The sequence below is a fragment of the Pseudopodoces humilis genome, chromosome 4, assembly GCF_049639895.1.
Source record: "Pseudopodoces humilis isolate 2021_Gansu_Grassland_sample_001 chromosome 4, ASM4963989v1, whole genome shotgun sequence".
NCBI classification, from domain to species: Eukaryota; Metazoa; Chordata; class Aves; order Passeriformes; family Paridae; genus Pseudopodoces; species Pseudopodoces humilis.
The window spans coordinates 57,636,169-57,653,264 of NC_142203.1; the positions used below are offsets into that span (position 1 = coordinate 57,636,169).

General features: G+C 36.7%; 1 protein-coding gene across 1 annotated transcript in view; it reads right to left on the bottom strand.

The window, feature by feature from the left end:
• Window positions 1-2,694: 2,694 nt before the first annotated feature.
• IPO11 (importin 11) overlaps window positions 2,695-17,096 on the bottom strand; it is an 80,407-nt gene continuing 66,005 nt past the window's right edge. The window contains exons 31-33 of the mRNA XM_014260457.2: window positions 11,528-11,623; window positions 7,957-8,041; window positions 2,695-3,008 (exon numbers count right to left, since the gene is read on the bottom strand). Coding sequence (XP_014115932.1) covers window positions 2,844-3,008; window positions 7,957-8,041; window positions 11,528-11,623 — 346 coding nt within the window. The 3' untranslated portion in view covers window positions 2,695-2,843. The remainder of the gene's footprint in view (window positions 3,009-7,956; window positions 8,042-11,527; window positions 11,624-17,096) is intronic.

Below are 17,096 nucleotides of genomic sequence, written 5' to 3' on the forward strand. Positions count from 1 at the left end.
ATAGATTGCAAAGAGATCACATGAGTTATTAACACTTCAGTTAGATCTTCAATGATACACCAAAGCTAGTGTTTTCAAGATGGAAGCAGCAGAACTAATCCTTTCATTTAATTCTTATCAGAAGCAGAGCTTGTCTTCACCTTCATCACTGCCTTTTAGAAAAAGTAAACTGATACCATTTGTAAGAATTCAATTTTGCCATAGGAAAAAAAACACCCCAATTTAAATTACTTTTGTCTTGAAAATCAAAGCCTAGAGAACAAGAGAATCCAAGATCCTTTCTCACGAGCTTTCCAGAAACTGTATTTTACTGATTTGGTGTTAGGCTAATTGCTGTATTTGGTTTCTGTTCTTTCCCTAAAGACCAAAGTTAAAAATTCCACCATCAAATTCAAAAAGGGCTATAGTCCTCTGCTGCAGTCCTAATCCATACTATTCCAGGGAAAATGCTATGTATAAGGGTTTAATATCTAATGATAGTATGTAAGAGTTTTTCTGCTGTTTCAAGCTGAAATTTCTCCACTTTCAGTACTAGATTGTTGCTGGCTGCAGATGGGCACTTGTTTGGCATTGTGCTCATTGACAATGGGTGTCATACAAACAGTTATGATAATAATTGTATTCAATTATAGTCCAAGCCTCAGAGTAAAATCTTCCGAGATCGCAAGCCAAACACCTAGTAACGACTTTAACTTGTTCCCGAATGCATATGAAAATGAACACTTGCAGTTATTCAGAGATATGACTCAGGAAGTTAATCACAACTTACTGTGCTGTTATTAGCTGGAAGTATGTCCATCATTCTTGACAGGGTCTCTGCCACCACCATGCATTAACATTAACCGCAGTTAACCACATGAGGTAACCGGGGTGGAGCTGCTCCGAGAATGATGGAAGCAGGCAGGTCTGTCTCAGCCACGATGACAGACCTGACCTGTGAGATGCTGCACGGGGAGCTGGGTGGTCACTCAGCAGAGAGCAGCCTTTAGACCAAGGCTGGACAACAGCCAGGAGGATCTGCCTCCCTCTGAAACTTGAGGGAACGCCCTCCGGCACCGCACAAGGGATTCTGCGGAACGGTGGAAGGACAGTACTGCTTCTTGCCAGGATGTGTTTCTGTATGCCAGACAGTCATGCCAGGTGGGGTCAAAGCTAGCAAGGGCGACCAGATCTGCACAGACTTTACACTAAGCTAAAAGCTTAGGCTGGCTGCAGATGAACTGCACAACAAATCCAAACTTAGTCAAAAGCCGACAGGTTCTGGTAATTGTGGTTCACAGCTGAATGGGACCATCAGCACACCGAGTCTCCTCCCTTGCAAGTACCCAATGTAACCAGATAAACCTATTAATTACGAGATGATGATGGTGGATGACTGAGGAAATAACATACACATAACATACAAACAAATAGTAGCAATTATTCTGGCAATCCTCCCTATGCCAAGGTAAAATGCAGGAAACAATGAGCTGAGTTCTCACACAACTTCTGGTAGATGCCGACATCAGGGGACAGGGGAGGTTTTGTATTCAGAACTGTGACAGCCCCAACTGTCTCTGACACATATGAGCCTTCCTCTGCAAATAGAGGGAAGGTTTCAAAAAAGATCACTCCCTAAAAGATCAGTAAAAAAAGGCTCGTATTTTTAAAAGCATCTGGTAATCTGGTAAGATTGTCAAAAGCTTGTAGGCGTCTTTAAACAGCTAATGCCTTCTAGAAAAAAAAACTGATTCACTAGCTGAATCATCCTGTAGTGAGGTAAAGTTAATTTCAACTTTGAAGGTGGAAGATCAGTACTTAAAAGGAAAAGTCTGAAAATGGAAATCAGCATTTTCTTCCCACTTCAAGGTACAAAAAACAAAGGCACACAGAAAGGAGCAGCTTTACCCTGCCAGTAACTAATAAATAAATAAAAGTAAGCCCATGTTTGTAAATAATTGTTTTAACTGTGACCATTTAGGCTTAAATGTTCTAGCAACAATTCTGAAGTATCCTCATGACATGGCTTTGATGAAAAAACAAAGAACTGAGATACTGTACATGGTAATTTTAAGTAGTCCAGGTATGGCCACAGATTAACTAGAATTAATTACTCATCTACTTGGGGTGAGTTTCTCTGTGTTATGATAGCTAAAAGTGAAATAGAAATAACTCAAGAAACTCATTTTTTGGTAACAGAAATTAAGAAAACTTGGTGATAGAAAAGAAAACTCACATCTTCAGACAGAAATCTACACTGATGTTTTCTAACAATTCAAATACAATTTAAGAGTTACAATCGAAGTTTCTTCTTCTCTGAGACAATTCAAATGGGAATTATCTTTCTCTCATGAAGGAATATTTCTGTCTTACTGTCATTTCACAGTCTTACTGCTTTCCTAAATCCCACTGTTTGTAAGGTTGAACATAGAGTCTAAAAACAGCAATAGAAAGGGAGAAAGTTACAGATCTACAGTATTAAGGGAAGCAGCTTCTGATACTGAATTCTGTTAACAGATGCTTCGCATTAATATACATTAGTAAGTTCCTGCAGACCTCTGACTTTATGACATAACTTTGTGAACCAAAAAGATGGTTAACGGTACCAAAAAGTGGTACCACACCTAGGGCAGCATAGGCCATGTTAGAAATCAAGGAAATGATAAAACCCTTAATTAGCCCTTTATTATTAAAAAAACACCAAAAGAGCATAGATCAAGAGCAACAGCAGAAAATTTTTTTTAATTTTTGTCACAAGTAATTTTCACCTTTCATTAGACTCATCCATACAAGACAGAAGCCTAGAGTTCTTTTGATACTTTTGAAATAAAAATTTGACATACAAAATCCTTTTTTCTGCTTATTTAGAAGCCTTGTAAAAATTCTTGTAGCTGGGCAACTATTTCTGTATCCACAGTTTCCATAAGGGCGTGAAAACCTTGTTCTCCCAGTAATTCCTGCTGTGCCTTTAACTTTTCATAGATGAACTGCTGCAGTGACACAGTGTGTACTGGGTCCTTCAGTGCAAGCTGTGGAAAACATGTAAAAAAACCAAATATATAAAAGAATGCAATAAAAATACTCCATGACTTACGCATTTGTATTATAACCTCACCTCAAGAAAGAAATCTGCTTTTATTTTCTTTGTACTTACTTGAGAAACAAGAGGAAACACTTGTGCAAAACAAAGATCAAATTAATTAGTATCAAGGCAAATATCAATTTAAAACTGTTTGAAATAGTGTCAAATAATGAGTCTTACACTTTGCTCTAAGGTTTCATGCTTCTACAAGATAACACAATTTCAAAGCTGCTTTTTACTGCTGAATGAGATTCCTGTAACTGCTAAAAATCAGATCAGATCTTACCAAGGACTTTAGTGATGGCATGCACTATGGTCAGTTTAATTTTATTAGTAAGGAAACAAAACACCAAAAAAGTGAAACTTGTTTAACTATATAACAAACAAAATAAACTGTCCATATGTATAAAGAATAGACACACTTCAGTACTGATACCTATAAACCTCATAAATCCAGCTGGATTATACAATTTTCTTTTGGGCAGGGAAGGACAGGATATTTGTCACTATCTTCTGACATTAACTGCCTTTAAATGAAAGCAAAAACAGGTAAAAGAAGAGGCTGCATTGACAGCATTGGCTGCTAATGTCAGTGTCATCAGACACATGGGCAGGCTCAGGGCATTGACAGTTGTGCCACATTTGTCTCTCAGTCCACCAGGCTGGACAGGAGAGGACAGGAGATGGGAAAGCCTGGTGCTCGCTGCTTTATGAAGTAGGATATTGAATTAATGCAGACCTGTGATCTGCACTGTGATTCAGTGTCAAACCCAAACAGCACTACTGTTTATGCTGTAAGGTCAGGAAACTATTTTGCTATTTCAAGGTAAGATTTGATAATTTTATTACCTATTACTCCCATTACACTCTTTAGAACTGGGAAGTAATTGCAGTATCAGTTTGGTACTCTGTAGGAGATTTGGTTTTTTTTCAATAACTGTAATTTGAATCTCTAGAATAGACTTTTCTAACAAAATTTCTAAATCACAACTACTGTAATCAATATTTGCTGAAGTTAGTGACATTCTTTTCCTGTCTTGCCAAGAAAAGAATCTACCAGTTTCTGAATGATTTGCATTTGTTCATCTAAAACTGTAATCTGGGACATATAATGCATTTATAGTTAGTTTCTGTAAGTTCATTGCTGTGAATAGTCATGTATAAAATTATTCTAGGGAATTCTGCACAGAAAAACTGGTATTTAAATAAAAGTGTACTCATCCTTGTGACCCTGACCAAAGCCACTTAATCATACCCTCCAAAACTGGGACGGGAGAGAAAATATAATGAAAGGCTTATAGGCTGAGATAAGAACAGGGAGAGATCACTCACCAGTTTCTCACGTAAGCAAAATAGATTTGACTTAGAGAAATTATTTTACCACAAATCAGATCAGGGTAGGATAAAGAGAAATGAAACAATCTTAAAGCATCTTCCTCCCACCTCTTCCTTCCCTCCTTAGGCTCAAATTTAACCCTAAATTCTCCACCTCCTCTGGAGCACCTTGAGGAACAGGGGAATGGGGATTGCAGTCAGTTTATCAGATGTTGTCTGTGGTGCTCTTTCCTCCTCACACTCCTACCCTGCTCCATCATGGGGCCCCACCCACAGGAGACAGTACCCCCTGCATCCATGGGCTGCAGTCCTTCACTAACTCTTCCAGTGTGGATCCCTTTTTTCCCATAGGGTGCAGTGCTTCAGGAACAGGCTGTTCCAGCATGGTCTCCTCTCTCCATATGGCTGGCCACAGGTCCTGACAGGAGCCTGTGTGGGCTTCCCAAAGGAATGACTCAAAGAGGAGAAGGGAAGGACCCTCAAGGGGTCAGATTCTTTCGGGCATCCACCTGCTCCAACATGGGCTGCAGGCGGATCTCTGCTCCACCACTGACCTCCAGGGGCTGCAGGGCCACAGCTGCCTCACCATGGTCTACACCAGGGACTGCAGGGGAACCTCAGCTCTGGTGCCTGAAGCACCTCCTGCCCCTCCTTTTGCACTGACTTTGGTGTCTCCAGATTTGTTGTTCTTACATATCTCACTGCTCCCTGGCTGCCTCACCATTCAAAGCAGTAGCACTTGAAGCCAGTAAGAGACTCCTGTAGTATGTTTAAAGCTTGCTGCTAGAAGCATCATCTACCATCTGTAAGTCAAATATGACTTAAGAGTTAATACACTAACTTGTTTTCATTCAGATAGTCACACCAGAAATATTTCAAGTAAATGAAAATTTCCTGCAACAAGAAGAAATTTATTTTCTTTTGCTTTTTGGATCTTGTATTCAGAACTAATAAAACAAGTAACACAGTTTGATATAATGAGTTTGTCAACAATATTTGACAGACAGCTGCAGTCTTCACTAAGCAAATAAAATCATAAGTTTGAAAGAACAGTAAGCATAGCTGGCAAAGGACTATATATTCTGTAAGGACTATATATTAAGTCGGAGTTCCTAGGTGTGTGGCCATAGGTGCTTTATTGAAATGCACCTGATTCTGATAAAGCAAAACAAACATATTTTCCAGTTCAAAAAAACCCACTAATAAATTTCAACAGCTTCTCAGTCAAAACAGCTACAGACAGTAAACAAAAATTTGGTCAGTAACTGTAATAATATTATTGAAATGTCCTTTACGCTGCTTGGTGAAAACCTGGATTGGACTAGTTTTTAAATCTTAATTGATCTTGAAACTGGATACAGGTGCCCACCCTGGGGCTGGACTGAAGAAACTAATAAATCATTTCACTGGCTGTAAACACTGGCTTGAAGCAGACAAACAGTTCAGAGGTTTTGCTGATTCCCTTTAGGTTGTTCTGGATTTTCTTATCCCATTATATATTTATTCCCCCTTTTACTTTACCAGTGCCATCAGCTACTACAGTTTTCCAAGTTTCATGTGAGTGTGTGCACTGGTGCCCCTAGAGAGAGGAAGGAATTTCCATCACAAGTAGGTAGGAATGGGCCCAGGTAATGTTTTGTTCTAAATCCAGTTTCTAAAATAAAATGCTAACTGTGCTTTAGAAGCCATGATTAACAATTCTGATTATTATCTGACACTTCTGCTACCAGTGACCTACCCAAATGACCTGTACAAATTTGAAATAAATAGCCAAGTATCATGTCTCAATTTCTGCACCATCTGCAAAGCTATATATCAAGCTATTTCAGCTGTGATTCAGGATGAATTTTTAGCTAACATTGATAACAACTACAGTTCATAGCTGCAAGAAATAACATTAAAAAGAGAAAGAATACAGTGTATAATAAAGTTAGCTGAAAAAATGACAGCGTAGAAGAAGGCTTAGGTCAGAAATACATCAGGAAAAATTAACTAAATATAAGAATGAGAAGACTAAAATAGCTGTTCTTAGAAAGAAGGCTTGGAAGGAGAAAAATAAAGGATTTCCATAATGCTTAGGAATCTAGAAAGCACAGCAACCATGGAAATAGTTAAATTTAGACTATGAGATTCAAAATGAAAATTAAGCTTTGACATACATGTATGATAATTTATTCTCTGTAAACTTTTCAAGAAAACAAAAACTGAAAACATGTTTAATGTTAAAGAGCAGATGAGGAACAAATCTCAAGCAATTCCTTAGAAAAAAAATGAAAGTGATGTGAAAAAGAAGATATATGTAAGGGAAGATACACGTAAGGGAAGTAAACCAAGACCTTTAATGTGGTGTTATTAGTCTGGTAAAGCTCCTCCTTATCAAAGCACATTTATCTTTATTCAAATGACCATTGATGCCATATTGCATGTGACCCCAGAACAGTTCCCTCACTATAACTGTGCTCATCAGCAAAATATTGTTGTTGTATCATTTAATGATACAGGATAATTCAATGTGCCTTGCTGCTTTTCATTTTGCCTGACATATCCACAATGAAGGTAATCCTTTAAAAATCCAGCAAGTCTAAATTCCTCAACATATATCCTAATTATTGAAGTTAACCTGCAACAGAAAAATTAAGATCTGACACAAAGCTATTAAAATTTAACAAGACAGTAATATAGTCTGGGTATGCTCAAAACTAAGAAGATAAAAGCATTGTAGATTTAAATTTACTTTGCTTTTTAAATCTAATTAACAAACAAAACATGTCTCTCTCCCTATGATCTATAGACATATCAATCCCTATTGATAACACTATATACATATATATCTACACTGAGAGATTATACAAAACCACCAAGAATAAATGCTATCACTCTGCTAAAAACAGCTAGAATTTAAGCCCACAAGCAAGAAGGAAGTTTAACAGTCTAGAGATGCTTTTAATAATAACAATTATAGAACTGTGTAAGGACTACAGAAGATTATATTTCCATATTTTGTTTAAATCTGAAATTGCAAGACACTAGGAATTTCTCTTAAGGCATTTTTAATAGCAGAAGAATATGTAAAGGTTTTTATATTTTTTAAGAAGACATATATTATATTGCTTTTATAAATATATTCTGATATATTTATTAGTATTTAAACGAAAAGTTACACAGGTATACACTGGCTTCTTTGTAAGAGTTCTTTATACTAGAAAAAAATTCTGTGCAGGCACATTAATTCTTTTAAATATGAGAAATTTGGCCTGCCATGACATTTCAATAAAGTTTAGTTCTCTGCTTTTTTCAGTAAACTCCTTCTATATTGAGTTAATATCGTAATGTCCAGATTTTGTGAACAGATGATGTTTATTTTGATAACAGCTACCAAGATGCAAAAGGCAAGCAGAAGCGTAAGAGCTGTGGTTGCAAGGTTTGGCATTAAATTTTTTTTTCATTCAAAACATGAATTTTCCAAGAACAATAGATCAACCAAACCTAAAAAGAATTTTGTGGGGCAGAAGTGAAGCACATAATCAGTTCTATGACTGAATAACAGATCTAAAACTTACCATTTTTTTCCTTTTGTCTTGTTCTGTGGGAGGTTCCTCATCTTCTGTGGCCTTGGGCTCTTCAAAATGAGACATTAACATGCAGCTAAAAATGGGAATAAGAACAGTTTTAACATACACTATCATTAAAAATTATTTTAAAGCACTTTTGAAAACACAGAACAGATATGGGAGTTTACTGAAAGTCAGGCAATCTAATCACAAATAATTCTTTTTCTGAGAACAGTGAATCTAAAGAAGCCTGAATGCATGCTCTCTGTTACCTCTACCCATATAACATCTCAGTTATCCCCCATATTTTAAGTTGTGAGTTAAAATGCATTTGTGCACATAGAAAATGGACTATGTGGCTTTTTAAAAAAGACATAGAAAATCCTACTCTTCCTTACAAAAATTTTCCACTCTTTTCAAGAAAGTGCTATACAAGCACTCTATGTTAAGTCAAAGTGGCACATACACAAAGATTGCAAAGATGTCTCATAGCATTCATGTTTTTCATGAGATTTCTTACAAAAGGACCTGGAAACTAGTAAGGCCAGTGCTATTGGTTCTACAGTAAAATCTGCAAGACATTGAACAAAGGTTTTAAACTTTTTTTTCTTTGAGAAGCCCTCAACCAGCAGGTACCCACCCATACATTCAAGTAACAGCCAGGTTTTAATTTTTATTTTTGAAGTAAGTATAAAACCAGAAAAAATGAAGAAAAAACACTAGTTTAAAAGTCAGAGGCTTTCCTGTCTGCTGAAATGGATTGAATGGACTTCATAAAGACATTGATGAAAGCTATCCTATAGAAAACATGTCTTTCATTCACTTTACAGTCTCTACACTGAAACAACAGACAAGTATTCCACCATTTTATCAAATCTTTACCTGGAATTTCTCCCTTAAAAGCCAAAGCAATTTAAAAAACCTGCAGGTGATGATAACTTGCCACCATGTATCAGATATGATTTAAGACATGAAGGACACATTATTTACATATTACAAAGCGCCAAGACAGATGCAGATTACTGCTCATTTTCAGTCCTGCACTACTGTGCATTTTTAATTGCTGCATTCCACTAGATGTGAAATGCTCCAGCAACTAAAATGAATAACCCATTTTAATGTTATCAAAATAAAAAAAAGTTTTGATTTTATGTGTTTTTATATGATTTTATATGAAAATGTTCAGATTTCTTCTGTTTACATGTTTAGTTTTCTATTAACATGAGTATAGAGCTGTGTGAAAAACTTGCTAAACAGCACAAGCAGGGTCAAATACTAACAGAAAGGCCATTTTTAATAAAGGGATTAGTTATTTCAAAATAACAATAAATAACTATTTCATTTTTATAGTTACTATAAAATAACTATATATAACTATATAATAAGCTAATTGCTTATCTCCTCTGCTGAAAAATGGCTGCTTGCATCTCAGTTTATTTAAGGAAAAGGAGACAAAAATGTCAATTGTCAAAACATAAGATTGAATTAACTTTTTCAGACTTTCATAAATTTTAGGTACCACAAAATTCCAACCATGATGAGAGCAGAAAATAAAAGAAGTGATGGTGATAAAACTGGGAAAAATCTGAGGATTGGTGAAACAAGTCTAGAGCAATGGAATGCTCCTCTTTCCAGAAAATGTGATGTTTTCTTTTCTCATTATCACTACAATGTGAAATATGAACTCTAGGAAATCTGTCCATAATCCCTTTGTATTGCAAGACAGTGTAAACATTTCCATAACCTGATTAAAATCCAATATAAATCTAAAAAATGACAAACTACTTCCAAAATCTCACTGCTCTAACTGTAACAGTTTCTTTAAAATTCCAGTTTAAATGTATTCCTTTAAAGTGGTTAAGCCACTTAAGCCATTGCCATTGTTTATCTTTTACTATTGTCCCTGTAAATGTTTACCCTGTCTTTATCCTTCAGTGGCTAAAGTTCTATAGTGTTTCAGCTTTGATTTTCCTGTGTAAAACATACACAATTTTATTCCCTGCACTAAAATAATTATCTAATATGCTAATCAGTGGACTACACGTTATCTTTCTTCTGAACCAGTATGGGCTTAAGCCATTCTTCTTCAGTCTGGAGAGCTAAAACAATGCACATGATTTCAGATCACTGCTCTCCATTCCAGATGATGTCAAAATATATAATGCAAATGTCAGAATCTTTCAAACAGCTCTTTCAGAACCTGTCAACATAAATATGTCTTTGGTTCTGTGTGGGTACATTTTATGAAGTAAAAACAATGCCCAGAGTTAGAAAAAGTAGTGACAAGTTCTACAAGCCTTAAGGCTTAAAATATTAAATGAACTAGGATAAAATTTACTTATTTCTCAGTGAGAACAAGTGCTGGAAAAGCAACATGTTTAGAAATAGAAGGGCTCTACAATGTTGTCTCTAGCAGTAAACAAAACAGCACCAGACACTGTACATATTCCCAGACTTTGGAGTTACATCTTCTTTCCTGAGAGTTTGGTGGGAAGTACTTTGGCAAAGAATTCTTAGGCATAGCTCAGGCACAGTGTGAGCGCGTGTGTACTGTTCTCTGCACACAGTTGTGTGCATAGCAGCTGTTTTAAGTGGAGATTAGATTGCATTTTGGCTGTTCTGTGCCACCTAGTTTCAGTGGCAGCAAACATCCCCTTAAGCAGTTAATTAATTAGCTCAGATACTGAGCTCGGATACAGAGATACAGTCTGTTCCACCACCACGTAAGGATCTGAAAGAAAATGCTTGATTCTTAACATCAGTAAAATCTGTTATGATCATGTAGTGTCTGTAAGAATATCCTACAGAGCATCTGTTTTTAATGTCTTACAACTCTCCATTCTAAAAGTAAGTAATCATTACAGAGATAAAAATGACATTAAGATCTCTGTACAAGAAATATCTTTCTATTCATTAGGTTGGGGTTTTTTCCCCCCCCAGCTTTGAGGGATGACAGCCAGTAACCAGGGAGCCATCAGGAGATGAATGAGTGTGCTGCTGGGTGGCAGCACACTCTGGACACCTCCAACACCCACATTTCTGCCACAAGCAAGTTCTTGCTCCTATCTCTGGAGACTGTCTTTTGAAATATATCCTGTAGCAGTACATGTGTTACATGGAACAAACAACTGGAGAACTGTCCGTGTGGGATACGCTCTTAAGTTCCCCAAGCTGTGAAATACTGTACACTAGGTAAACTCATATGAGGTTCATGTCACACTCAAAGAACTCTGAGCTACCTCTGAGTTAGGGTGGTCCCTATCAACATGCAAGCTTGTTTTATTGAAATTTTAGATAAAACAGTCCAGTAAGTAAAAAGCAAATCTAAGCATATGAATGTTTTAAGACATCATTTTGCAGATAACTTAAAGAACAATACAAAATTTTACTATTATTTTAAGCACTCCTTCCCCACTGCAAATATGTTCTTTTAAGATCAAAAATTTCCTGTCTTCCTTTTTGAGAAAATAGGACTTTAACAAACATGTCTTAACTGTGTACAGATTTTTCAAATGAAAACACTTTATATAAAACAGTACTGCTACTGTTAAACCCAGTTTAAATTAGATTTTCTCCTTACTCTTTGTATGTTCCCGTTTCAGAATCTTCAGTCATAACATCATGCAGTCCTTCCACTGAAATGTTGATGATACCACAAAATTTATCTTGGATAACACTGTAAAAGAACAAAATTTATTTTGGATAACATTAGAAAAGAACAGGAAAGTGACTTAGCTAAAGGAACTGCACAGGAAATTTGTTCAATTGTGGAGTACATTTACTGAGAGGTATTTTCCTTGCTTATTGCTTAGCTGAGCACGCTATCAAGCAACTAATTCAGTAATTTTTTTTAATTACAAAAAGGCTTTAAAATATACATGAAACTTTATTTTTAAATATAACAAAACTTAATATGCCACTGAAAACCTAGAAGTAATTGCAAATGGAATAGAAAAAAAATATACATTAGCACAGGAGTCAAGAATTGAGTGGGAAAGGCATGCTCCTACCAGCAGGGAAGAGAGTCACGGCTTCTACTCCTAACACATTTACACCATTTCTACCATCAGTACTCAATGCATAAATACAACCCCTTGAGTGATGGTAGCTTGCAAAGAAGGTACACTCCCCTACTTACCTCTATTTCTTCACCACCCTAAGTAGCCAGCTCCCCAGAGTTGGTAGAAAAACCCTGCACCCAGTTCTGCAAGAATATGACTTTCCTGACTGTACATAAAGGGCAACAGGATTAATCTGTTTAAACATGGGCATCTTCTGCCATTTGACACATAAAGCTATTTAGGAATAATTCAAAGGGCTGGTAGAGATCACTTGGGAATTAAAAGGCAGGAATACGTTTACTCAGCATGACCTGAAGGCTTGACTAGATGAGCTCACAATGCCCAAAATTGCACTGAACACATTTCCATTTGCCCCTGCCTTGAGAAAGCATGTGCCTGTAGAGTAAGGGCATATAAACATGATCTCCCCATGATGGAAAGTAGGTGCCACCAGCTCCTAATTAATGGAGAGCAGCCCCCTGTGGCTTCTGCACCATTTCCTGCTACTGTGGATCGAATGCCAAGGACATGCTACTGTAGAACTTGGGTTCTCAGACTTCTACTCTATGAACTGTGGAAGTGTGAAGACAAACTGCAAGTGAAAAACTGCTCATCTCAGGAATATCTCTAGCTACATGCAGCAAAGAAAGTGAAAGGACCTGATGATGGTAAACTACAACCTTTTTCCTGGGACTGCCTGGGACTGAAGCACTTTATTGCTCCCTGTTTGGAATTTTAGGCTTAATTGTCCCAAAAAGATGCTGATGGTGCTGCTCCCTAAGAGGCAGAGGCAGAAGCAGACATGCTTGATTTATTTACAGGCACCAAACATGAAGTTCATATACTGTACTTCAATTGTAGTTGATGATTATTTTAACACAGACAGATGTATTTCCTAATATTCTTTCATTTCCTTTTCTTATTTGGATGAAAACTGAAGACATGGATGAACTGTAGCTCCTCATACAATAGCAACTGTTTTTGAAAAACTTCTTGTCAGACACTCAATAAAATTTTACACATATGAAAAACTGTTAAATAGCAATAGATGTCTTAGAAAAAAATGCTTATCAAGTTAGAATACTAAGCATAGAAGATATTTCTTTTATATTTGTTTTGATAAAATTATCATTTCATTCACAATCCTTTGTTTCAAAGGCATTAATTTTTGTTCCTTTTTTTTAAATTCAGCTACTGTTGCATGCCAGAATCTGAAGTGTATTCTGTATCATCAGACTTGAAATTCCTGAATTCCACAAAATGAAAACAGACATAATTTTTACTGCCTGATTGCCACTTACTCCTTTGCCAAAAAGCTTCCCTATCACATTCAGAAGAGCAAAGCACTACATGTTGTTAGACTGAATCTCTGTGAGGTTCTGCAGACATCAAGCAACCAACCTCCTGACCTTACAGCACAGCTGAGAAAGTGAATAGTGCCTCAGTTGCCTGCACAATGAGCCCTCAGAGACAGAGCAGGTTTCTTCACAGAGTCAGAGGTCCTGCCTAGAACACCTCCATTAAGACTCTTGTGCCTCATCCTCATTTTTGAAACACATCTCTAGGAAAATGCCATTAACACAGTTAATATTTTCCAACAAGCTGCCCTCAGATTCATGTCAATAGCAGGCATGGGGCACTCAACGGAGAACAAATGTGAACACTTTGAGCCCTGGAGAAGTAAACTATGCCCTGTTCACATACATTTATTTAATTAATAATACAGGATGCTGTCCAATACCTTCCTTGGTATGCAGCTTGGAAGGAAGTATTATTCCTTCCTTCCAAGCTGCATGAATCCCAGAACAGTTTGTATTGAAAGGGACCTCAAAGGTCACCTAGTTTTGACCTCCTGCTATAGGCAGGTCACCTTCCAATGGACCAGGCTGCTCAAAGCCCCATCCAACCTGGCCTTAAACACTTCCACGGATGGAGCATCCATCCATGCCCAACTTCTCTGGGCAATCCAGTGCCTCTCCACCCTCACAGTAAAGAATTTCTTCCTAAAATATAATCAAAACCTACTCTCAGTTTTAAGCCAATCCCCCTTGTCCTATCACTACAGTTTCTAATGAACAGTCCCTCTCTGGCTTCCCTGCAGGCTCTTTCAGACACTGGAAGGTTGAAGTCAGGTTTCCACACAACAGTTTCTTCAGCCACAACTTTCTCAGTCTGTCTTCATAGTGGAGATGCTCCACTCCTCTTATCAACCTTGTGATCTCTGGACTTGCTCCAGAAGTATCAGGTCCTTCTTATTTTGAGGGCCACAGGGCTGGATGCAGCACTCCAGCTGGCATCTCATCAGCACAAAGTGGCAAGAACATTGTTCTTGACAGGGCAAAAGCACATAGGGAAATCATTAATTTCTTAGAAAGGATATTCTTACTTTATGACATAAATGAGAAATAATATTTCACCACTTTCTCCATTTTTGATTTTGATCTTTTAACAAAAACAAAGAATGTAGAACACCTTTCAAAATGTAATTTCCCTGCAGTTTTCAGTAAATAAAATAGCTTTTCTTTTCTCCCCTTTATTTTTTTTCCCCTTTAAATGGGACATACAGTTTCTTTCTACCATAGAAGCACTGAAATATTTACCAAGTATGGAGCCATTAAACACTGCAACTGTTTCTAGAACACAAGACACATGCTGGTGAAATACAAAGATACCAAAGACTCATGCTTTAAAAAAAAAACCCTCAAAGTTCAGTGGCAATATAAAATCAGGCCTTATTTCCATAGATAAGAAAGCAAGCCATGTCATGCAATGTAATACCTTTTCAAAGAGAATAAAATTAACCTGCTTATTTCAAGAAAAAAATAGAGAAGGCATATGAGAGGATTCAAAGAAGACAAATGCTGTATTCAGGTGAATTTTCAAAACAGAACAGTCAATGTTTCATACTAAAATCTTAAACCTGGAGGAAGGCACCATTTAGGCAGTTCCTCCCTTGAATTGCATACAATCCAGATTAGCAATGAAACAAAAAAAAAGCATTAGGCTATAACTTTCTTGCACTAAAATAATTATCTAATATGATAATCAGTGGGCTGCATATTATCTTTCTTCTGAAGCGGTTTGGACATAAGCCATTTTTCTTCAGTCTGGAGAGCTACAGTGCACATGATTTCAGATGAGTGCTCTCACTTTACTTCCAGATGATGTCAAAATATATTATGCAAATAATATACCCACTACCAGCCTACCAGCACTACCCAGCCTTCCTAAATTACTGGGTCAAAACCTCTTTTGGTATGCAGGAAAAATAAAAGGCCCACAATTAGGACCTAAAACAATCCAAAATCCAGTTTCAAAGATACAATGACTACATTTTTTTTATTACAGAAAGGATATTTTATGCTGCCTGTTAATAAAATTCACCTTACCAATAAAGAAAACAAAACTTAGCATTCAGAACAGCTTCCATATGAATACTCTTAAGACTTCTACTTTGAAGTTTGCATAAGTTTTTAGATAAAAGAATATAGGCTTTGCAAGGGACAAAACAGCCTCCATCTGTTCTGAAAATAAAAAAGGTAAGTTTTTTTTCTTATTCTGTCTCTAATTTCTAACACATACAGCTATCTATACAACTTATTCTCCGGAGGTTTTATGCAAAAATTCACAACTTTTAGTTCAATTATATAGCCAACTACAGTAAACAAAGCTCTATCATAATGTTAAAACATGTCTTGACATATTTTTAGTGGTGCTTAAATAAAATGGACCCCATATCTACTTTGCATATCCCTCAGAGAAGGAGAAAAAAAATCTATATGATAAAAAATACTTCTTCAGAGATTAAAAGAAAGATAAAACATTCTTGGCTTTTCTACATTCATGAATGTATGAAGCAATGAACACCAAGAAGAGTTTAATTTCATATCTTTAATAGCGTACATATTGAGAAAGCTTAATTCTTTATTCTTATCCCATTAGCCAAGGAAAGAGGTGGAGTGGGACAAATAGAGATTACTCTGCACATACTTTAAGTGATGTAAATGATTATTACACACAAACACACCCCTTAGGAGCTTCATAGTTCTCAGAAGCTCCTAAAGCAGTCAAGTAGCAGCTAAGACAATTTTTCCAGAGGAGTCCTATGACTGACCATAAACCTAATCTTCACGAAGCACCACTTTGCTTTATGAGGGCAGACTCAACTAAGGCTTCTAATGTATTCCCTAATGATTTTAATAAACTTATGAACGACACAAGTACATGAAAGGGTTGGTTTCCTGATGCAAACATTTAAATACAAAAGATTCTGACTGTTAAAGAAAGGCATTTCCCTCACAACTGCATAATAAATCTCTCAGTGCCTTGTTAGTCTAATCTCTGTGTTGGCAAGCTGGATATTAGAGGATGTCTCCACTCCTAAGGATAGCTTTCAACTGCTCTCTCTGCTGCACAAACAGCTGTGACACCAGCTTCCTTTCATGTTCTACCACCACAGATGGTGCGACTCATACCTGGGAAACAAATCCCACAGCAGCTTGTCAGTGAAAAAGATGTGCCTACAGAAAGAACCTCTCATGCCTTTCTGTAAAGAGCAGCTGTGGAAACCAGAGCCTAAAATAACAGAGCTGCTCCCTGCCAGAATTCTTTGAGAATTAGGTTTATTCAGTTTTTAATATTTGTGCACAACCAGAACTCTGTAACAAAGGCAGAGCAGCATTTCTAGCAAGAAAAACTTCACTATTTTCTACTGCATTCAAAGTCCACTATTTCTGAAGCTGTCCACGTAAAATTAAAAATCTAGAAATATAACACACAAAATTGCTGAACCTATTACTGTGCAATCATTGATTGTGCAGTTGTTACTAAGTGAAAACAAAATTAATATTTATCACAAGGAATCACAATTTATCACAGGCGAGACAGAAAGCAACAAAAATGGGTTAAGGAGGAAGAGACTGCAGTGTATTAGCCTCCGGAAAAAAGTGCATAAATTACAGCCAGTGTTTTCACTTCTTAAAAGCATTTGTCCATTATACTTAACATCTGATCTTAAGTGAGAAAAATATTTTAAAAAGTAGTTTCTATTCAAGCAATACTGAACAGCTTAAGTTTTTGTTCAAGAAG